General features: G+C 43.8%; 1 protein-coding gene across 3 annotated transcripts in view; it reads left to right on the top strand.

Moving 5' to 3' along the window:
- LOC116898622 (histone-lysine N-methyltransferase SETD1B) overlaps positions 1-7,306 on the top strand; it is a 15,628-nt gene extending 8,322 nt beyond the window's left edge. For all 3 annotated transcript variants that reach the window (XM_032899834.1, XM_032899835.1, XM_032899836.1), the window contains one exon: positions 7,072-7,306. In XM_032899834.1, the coding sequence (XP_032755725.1) occupies positions 7,072-7,246 (175 nt within the window). In that variant the 3' untranslated portion in view covers positions 7,247-7,306. The remainder of the gene's footprint in view (positions 1-7,071) is intronic.
- The last annotated feature ends 1,723 nt before the right edge of the window (positions 7,307-9,029 follow it).

Below are 9,029 nucleotides of genomic sequence, written 5' to 3'. Positions count from 1 at the left end.
ATCATGCTCCAGGGCAGAAGGAGAACCATGGTCACATTTCCAGGACCTCACATGTAATCAGTGTTTGCGCTGGTAGATGACATCAGTGATTGGCCAACACAGCTCAACAGAAAGGAGACAGCTAAGGGGTAGCCTTGTAATTGTCGTATTGCAAAGAAGGGTTTACCAAATGTGGATTCTGAAAACCCACTTGCAGAGATAGAGATGTGGCTTGTGATCACAGCACTTGGGAGGTGGAGGCAGAAGGATCAGAAATTCAAGGTCATTTCCGCTTATATACTCCTGGTGAGGCCAGCCTCAGCAGCACGGAACCCTGTCTCAAGGGGGAAACTTCTCTGTGCTCCACCAGTAAATCCTTTTCCTCTCTCCTTTCCTAAACTCCTGGAAGCCACTGGGGTGTGTGTGTGTGTGTGTGTGCTCTACCTCTAAGCTACACTCCATCCCTAGTCTTGTTTCTAACTCTTCCTTGAGATAACTTATCTGTCCCAAGGATGGATTATTTTTCTTTATACCAGGAAGGTTGGGAAAGCACCAAAATCCATCATGTTGTGTGTGCTGAGAGGTTTGTGCTGTGAGATCTAAAGTCCCTATATGAGTGTCCAAAACAATACGTTAGAAAGGCTGATGTTCCTTCCGTATGCGCTGTGTCTGTGATGGAATTAAGCATGCTTTCTTATTGAGGAACAGAAAATTGTTGTGAGCGTTGAAGGTACAAGCACAGACTCAGAAAATGGAAGAGGTGTGAGGCTTTTTAAAGTAATAATAAAATAAAAACCACCACACATCCTTTTGAGATGGGCCACTGTGTGTGTTGCCCAGGCCGATCTGAGCATCTAGGCTTAAGCAATCCCCATTACGGCCTGCTAGAACTCGGGGATGTCATCATACTGCCCAAAGGAGTAGCTTTCCTTCTGTGGCAGCTCCAGGGGTTGTGAATTCATCTCATTGTGGTTCTCATTGACATTTTCTCCTTTTTTCCTCTTCTTCTGAGACAAGGTTTCTCTTTGTACCCTGGCTACATTTTCCTGGTGTCCAATGATGTTGAATCATTTTTCTGAACTTACTGCTGATTTGAATGTCTTTGGGAAATATGTATTTGAATGGGAGCAGAGTCTTTGAACAGGGGCCTCAGAAGCCCTGTGAGTCCATTTGGTGAATGACCACACCTGGACTGATTGTCAGATCAGCTTTACTTAGGGTGGTTGAAGGCTTATAAAGTTTTGGGGGTCTGAGGGCAGGGACATCCAGGATGGGCAAAGGTCATTGGCTGGGGGTTTATGGTACCTGGAATGCCTCCTGAGCATAGGGAAACATTTCTGGAATCTCAGGGGCCAGCTGAACAGGAGAAAGGAAATTGATCCTATAAATGAATCGAGGCCATATGACACTTTACTCCTCAGATACAAGTGTAGGGGCTTAGAATCTGAGCTCAGAGGTTATCTGGTCATGGTGGACTTCGACTTTAACTAGCTGTTTTCCTACAGGGTTCTTGGTGTTTTGTCTTTTCCTCCCTTGATTTAAAAAGATTTATTTTTATTATTTTAATTATGTTTATCAGCACGTGAGTTCAAGCCCCTACGTTGACCAGAGGCACTGGCTATCCTAGACCTGGAATTGCATATGGTTGTGAACTGCCTGATGTGGGTGCTGGGGATTGAACTGGGATCTCTGCAAAAACATCATGGCTTCTTAACCACAAAGTCATCTATCCGATCTCCTTTTTTCTGGATTAAAAAATGTTTTGGTTTTTTTTTTTTTTTTGTTATTAGTATTTGAAACAGGGTCTCATTGTATAGTCCTGGCTGTCCTGGACCTCAGTATGTAGACCAGCCTGGCTTCTGAATCAGAAAAATTCCTGCCTCTGTCTCAGGAGTGCTGGAGTTAAAAGCATGTGCATCCGCCAAACATGCTTGAGTTTTAAATTGTGAGTATGTGTGTCTCTGTGAGGTATGTGGTTTTGAGTGCAGGTTCCTGCAAAGGCCAGAAGAGGACACCAGATGCCCTGAGTCACTCAGATACGAGGAACAGAAGTCAGGTCCACTGTGAGGTCAGTCAGTACCTGCTGTTAACTGCTGAGTCCTCACTCCAGCCCTCCTCCTTGATTTGTATAACATCCTTTTTATGTTGTAGAGATAATTTTTTATCAAGTGCAATTTGCAAATATCTTCTCCCATTCTTTTTGCTTTGAAGTGCAAAGTTCTAATCTTTGGGTTCCTTTTTGTGTTGCTCTGAGGTAGAACTTTCCAGTCAGCCCATTTTACCTCAAACGATCCTTCAGTCTCAGCCTTCCTTCCTGAGTGCTGGAGCGTAGGTTTGTTACAGGTATGACTAAAATCAGATAACCTGTTCTGACCACCAGCTTGGCTAGATAGCTGAGGCTTGCTGAACCTTTAACTCCTGATCTTCCTTCCTCCAGTTTCCACATCCTGATATAGGAAGATGTGCCCAGCTTGGTCTTTTTGAGAGACAGTCTTCTCAAAATGGGCCATGAACTATAAATGTTCTCAAATTCAATGAATTGTTTTGAGATTGACTGACACCTTGGAAACTACCTCCAAAGCTAAGGTCCTTCTGAATGCAGGGCTTGTAAGATGTTAGGTAAGTGACCTACTGCAGATCTGCATCCTGCCCTCTCCTGCTTTCTGAGTCAGGATCAAGCTGACCCTGAACTTGTGACCTTTTCTGTCCCCATCTTCCTAGAAGGGTGATTATCAAGAGAGGGGCCTTAGGCATTTTAAAACTTTTTCTTAGGTTCATGGAGAAAAGCTATTTCTATAAAACTTTATGGTAGAATCAGTTAAAAAGAAGAAATGTAGCTGGTATAGCGGCGGCAGTGGCAGGCAGAGCTCTGTAAGTGTGAAACCAGTCTACGTAGTGAGTTCCAAGCCAGCCAGAGCAGCATAGTAAGACACCGTCTTTAAGTCAAACAAAAGCGCATCACTACCATCAACAAGGAAAATCCAGAAGAAGGAAACGTGAATCAGGCGTGGTGATGCCAGCCTTCAGTCCCAGCACTCGTGGGCTGAAGGTGGTACTGCTACAAGTTTGTGGTCAGCCTGCTCAAGAGAGTTCTAGAAATCTAGGCCCACCAAAGCTATGAGGGCTGCTATAGGGAGGTCTTGTCTCAAACAAAAAAAAAGTCTAGAAAGAAATGTATGCGTTTGTAGTTACGTAGTAGTCAGGTTAAGTATACGTTGTATGGCTTATCTGGGGATGGGTCAGAGGAATGACCACTCACATTTACCCTAGTGAACCTGTGTGTTTGTTGTGGTTTGTTGTAGAATTTATTTAACCCTGGCCCAGGGTTTCCACCCCTCCTTGACTATTCAGTTCCTGGATAAAAGACACACACAACCTTTATATTCACAATAAGCCTTAACCAGTACAAGATCTGAGCAGATAACTGTCTTTTAGGTTGTTAGAATCAACTCTATCAATAATGCTGAGTTATTACTTGCTGTGTCTTTTTTTCTTTTTTTAAAGAATTATTTATTTTATGTATGTGAGTACACTGTCGCTGTCTTCAGACACACCAGAGAAGGCATCAGATCCCATGACAGATGGTTGTGAGCTACCATGTGGTTGCTAGGAATTGAACTCAGGACCTCTGGAAGAGCAGTCAGTGCTCTTAGCCATCCCTCCAGCCCCTTCTTTTTCTTTTTTATTGGCTATTTTATGTATTTACATTTCTTTTTTTTATTGGATATTTTCTTTATTTACATTTCCTGATTTCCTCTCAGGAATCCCCCTATCCCTTCCCTGCTCCCTCTGCCTCTATAAGAGTGTTCCCCCACCCACCTACCTACCCCTTCCCATCTTCCTGCCCTGGCATTTCCCTACATGGGGTCATTGAGCCTTCACAGGGCCAAGGGCCTCTCCTCTCATTGATGCCTGATAAGGCCATCCTCTGCTACATATGTGACTGGAGTCATGGGTCCTTCCATGTGTATTCTCTGGTTAGTGGTTTAGTCTCTGGGAGTTCTGGGGGGTCTGGTTGGTTGATACTGTTCTTTTTATGGGGTTAAACCCCTTCAGCTCCTTCAGCTATGTCCTCCATTGGGGGCCCCATTTTCAGTCCAGTGGTTGATTGAAAGCATCTGTATTTCTCAGGCTCTGACAGAGCCCCTCAGGAGATAGCTATATCAGGCTTCTGTCAGAATGCACTTCTTGGCATCCACAATATCGTCTGGGTTTGGTGAATGTCTCTGGATGACCTTTCCCTCAGTCTCCTCCACATTTTGTCTCTGTATTTCCTCCTGTGAATATTTTGTTCTCCCTTCTAAGAAGGACTGGAGCATCCACTCTTTGGGCTTCCAGCTTCTTGAGCTTCATGTGGTCTGTGGATTGTATCTTGGGTATTCTGCACTTTTGGGCTAATATCCACTTATCAGTGAGTGCATACCATGTGTATTTTTATGTGATTGGTTTGCCTCATTCAGGATGATATTTTCTAGTTCATTCCATTTGCCTATGAATTTCATGAAGTCATTGTTTTTGATAGCTGAGTAGTACTCCATTGTGTAGATGTACCACATTTTCTGTATCCAGTCTTCTGTTGAAGGGTATCTGGGTTCTTTCCAGCTTCTGAATATTATAAATAAGGCTGCTATGAACATAGTGGATCATGTGTCTTTGTTATATGTTGGAGCATCTTTTGGGTACATGCCCAGGAGGGGAATACCTGGGTCCTCAGGTAGTGCAATGTCCAATTTTCTGAGGAACCTCCAGACTGATTTCCAGAGTAATTGTAGCAGTTTGCAATCCCACCAACAATGGAGAAGTGTTCCTCTTTCTCCACATCCTCTCCAGTATCTGTTATCACCTGAGTTTTTTATTTTAGCCATTCTGACTGGTGTGAGCTGGAATTGCAGGATTATTTTGATTTGCATTTCCCTTATGACTAAGGATGTCGAACATTTCTTTAGGTGCTTCTCAGCCATTCGATATTCCTCAGCTGAGAATTTTTTGTTTAGCTCTGTACCCCATTTTTAATAGGGTTATTTGGCTCTTGGAGTCTTACTTCTTGAGTTCTTTGTGTATTTTGGATATTAGCCCTCTATCAGATGTACGATTAGTAAAGATCTTTTCCCAATCTGTTCATTGCCATTTTGTCCTAATGACAGTGTCCTTTGCCTTACAGAAGCGTTGCAGTTTTATGAGGTCCCATTTGTCGATTCTTGATCTTAGAGCATAAGCCATTGGTGTTTTGTTCAGGAAATTTTCCCAGTGGCCATTTGTTTGAGACTCTTCCCCACTTTGTTTGTCTATTAGTTTGAGTGTATCTGGTTTGATGTGGAGGTCCTTGACCCACTTGGAATTAAGCTTTGTATAGGACGATAAGAATGGATCAATTTGCATTCTTCTACATGGTGACCTACAGTTCATTTTGCTGAAAATGCTATCTTTTTTCCATTGGATAGTTTTAGCTCCTTTGTTAAAAATCAAGTGACCATAAGTGTGTGGATTCATTTCTGGACCTTCAATTCTATTCCACTGATCTACCTGCCTGTCTCTGTACCAATACCATATAGTTTTTATCACTGTTCCTCTGTAATACAGCTTGAGGTCAGGGATGGTGATTCCCCTAGAAGTTCTTTTATGGTTGAGAATAGATAGTTTTTGCTATTTTGGATCTTTTGCTTTTTCAAATGAATCTGCAAATTGCTCTTTCTAACTCTATGAAGAATTGAGTTGGGATTTTGATGGGGATTACATTGAATCTGTAGATTGCCACTGGCTGGGGCGGGGGTTCCTGTGCCCCTGGATCCTAGGGGACCCAGTTACTTCAGGCGTTGGGACAGATCTTGTGTCCTCCTCACCTGTGATCCTGGGGGTGTTAGAGTACCTGGGTGATGTACTTCCTCTGGGTGTTGTGAGAATGGGTGCAGAAACAGTACCCAAGGAATGCATAGGGCACACGTTCAAATCAGAAGGGACTACTTGATGTGTTTTATCTGGGTCGCTCTTAACTCTATTTGGCCAGTCCTCAGGGACATGTTTTTATGGCTCATCTAACCCCCGGTGGCTTTTCCTTCTTTTTCTTCTCCTGTACCACCTTCTTCCTAGTAATTTCTGCAGCAGTGGTTACAGGAACAGGCACCTCGGTCCCTTAGCAGTTCGTTCCTGCATATTTACCTCAGGGAGGGATTTAAGAGCCTCACAACTTTTTTGTTACTCTGCAGTTTTCTTGAGTTTTATGAACTTTTCTTCAGGAGGAAATGTTTCAACCTAGAGAGAATTTCTACAAACTTTTAGGTACAGAACGATACCCAAATGTGTTAGGCAGCCATGATCGTAGGAAGCTATGAATACACGTTACAAACCTGTCTTCACAAGTCTTGAAGTGTGAGGCAGCTATGATCAGAGGGGCTTGAAAGGATGGGCAGGCAAGGAGGCAGTTCGCTGGTTACAGGCACATTCCTCTGTCCCTAACACCTGGGAGGCTGAGTCAGGAGGATTGCTGCAAGTTCAAAGATAGTCTGGACCTCACAGTTTGAGACCACCCAGCCCCACCCCCCAAAAAAGGGAAAAGAAACCCAATGAACCAACCAAACACTGAAACAAACAAATATACAAACACAACAAAATAAAACAAACAAGACCACCACCACAAATCCCAAAGTCATCTGGACACATTTCACTTTTTTTTTTTTTTTTTAAGATTTACTTATTTAATGTATGTGAGTACACAGTAGCTGTCTTCAGACACACCAAAAGAGGGCATTGGATCCCATTACAGATGGTTGTGATTGCTGGGGATTGAACTCAGCGCTCTTAACCATTCATTTAGCCATCTCTCCAGCCCTACTCTTCACTCTTAACAGTCATCAGGCTGAGCCTCTTTGATTTGCACTGTGATCCCCTGTCACTCACAGGCATTTGGATCTGTTTCGGGCTTTCTACAATCATAAGCAGCGCTGTAATGTACAATCCTTAACAGATTCCACAGGAGACATTTCTAGAAGTAAAACTATCTTGGGAGACAGCCTGAAGCCTATGACTTTATTACATGTGTGTCTGGCAGCCCTGTGAGAAAGTATCATGTGCATGTGTTGGCCATCTCTCATGCAGGACGACAGCCTGTAGTGGGCCCACCAACACTGACAAGACGCCACCTCCTCCTGTGAAAGCCTCCATCTTCACTCCGCCTGTTCTGCTCAAGTTCCAGCCCGTGCCCAGACCCAATGATGATTCAGAGAATGACCCTGGCAACGCCGAGTCCACTCCTGCCAAGGAGAACCAATAATCTCTTCCCTACAGACCATGCCCCAGGACTGAGTAAAGTTCATCCTGGTGTTGAGCTTCCCACAGTTGTACGTTCTCTCTGTTTTTCACCTGGACTATAGAGAGTTCAAGGATAGCCTGGACTCTATAGAAAAACCCTATTTCAAACCTCATCCCCTCAGATATGGGCAGTGTGTGTTTAGATCAGTACCTTGCGATGGCCCCTCATTTGCACTGTAACAAGCTATTCCGTCATGCTTGATAGAATGGGATGAGAAATTCTGTTCTTCCCTTCAGTGATTCAGAACCTCGGGGCTTGCTATGTAGACAGGCAGGACTTGAACTTACGGAGATCTACCAGCCTCTGCCTCCCAAGTGCTGGTAGTTGTGTTCAGTTTTGGTTTGTTTTGTTTTTGAGACAGGGTCTCTACTCACTATAGACCAGGCTGTCCTCGAACTCATAGAGATTTGCTTGCTTCTGCCTCCCAATTGTTGTAGTTAAAGGTGTACACCACCATCTGTGCTAAAAGATCTTCTGAGGTGAGATTTATTTAGAAGGCAGAAGCCATGAAATAAGACACAGATAACTGACTGCCTTTGCTTACCTGGATGGATGGTGGTCCTCATTAATCCTACCAAATGAGAGTAAGACCATTGACCCACATTTTTTTTTTCTTTTTTTTCGGAGCTGGGGACAGAACCCAGGGCCTTGTGCTTGCTAGGCAAGCGCTCTACCACTGAGCTAAATCCCCAACCCCTGACCCACATTTTTTGGTTGAATTAAGCAAGCTTTATTTTCAGTTAGACAGGGTTATTTCCCTAAAGTGAGGTTTGAGAGATAGTCTCAAACACAGGAGAATTTTTTTTAATATCCCAAAACTTGCAAGGCTAGGGTTTGTTTTTGTTGTTTGTTTGTTTTTGTTTGTTTTTAAGATTTCTTTATTTTATGTATGAGTTCACTGTTGCTGTCCTCAGACACACCAGAAGAGGGCATAGGATCCCATTACAGATGGCTGTGAGCCACCATGTGGTTACCAGGAATTGAACTCAGGACCTCTGGATGAGCAGTCAGTACTCTTAACCACTGAGCCATCTCTCCAGCCCTAGGGACTGGATTATTTGGTTGAAGATCTTATCAGGAAGTCAGGGTTAGGGTGTAGGACATATCATTTAGTATCAAAGTGGAGATTTGGAACAGATGACAGAGAGATTGAGAATTCTTTGATCAGATATGTAGACAAGAACTTTTCATGTGCTTCTCCAACTGCCGGTGACTTGGCTTTGGTAGAATGTTATTTACGAACTTAGTGGGCTGGAGAGATGACTCCATGGCTGCTCTTCCAAAGGACCTGGGTTCAATACCTGGCACCCACGTGGCAACTCATAACCATTTGTAATTCCAGTTCCGGGGGATCTAACACCCTCACACAGACATACATGCAGGTAAAGCACCAATGTACACAAATCAACAATAAAGGCTGGAGAGATGCCTTAGCAAATAAAAGCTGTACAAGTCTGGCAAGGAGAACAAACTCCTGACTTGTCCTCTGAACCCCATGCTTGTGGCATGGCACCTACTTGACCACACACAAGATTTAAAAAAGGAAATTTGGGATACTCTCCCAGGTCAAGAGACTCAGACTAAGAATCTGGACATAGAAGGAGCAGGGAGAACGTGGTCACCTGCTAGCTGATTGGCCCGCGTGGGGACCGAATGAGAGAAAAGAGTTGAGACTTTTTTTTTTTTTCCCCCCGGAGCTGGGGACCGAACCCAGGGCCTTGCGCGTGCTAGGCAAGCGCTCTAC

Source organism: Rattus rattus, chromosome 4, assembly GCF_011064425.1.
Source record: "Rattus rattus isolate New Zealand chromosome 4, Rrattus_CSIRO_v1, whole genome shotgun sequence".
Classification (NCBI taxonomy): Eukaryota; Metazoa; Chordata; class Mammalia; order Rodentia; family Muridae; genus Rattus; species Rattus rattus.
This window is presented reverse-complemented; position numbering and strand designations above follow the sequence as displayed.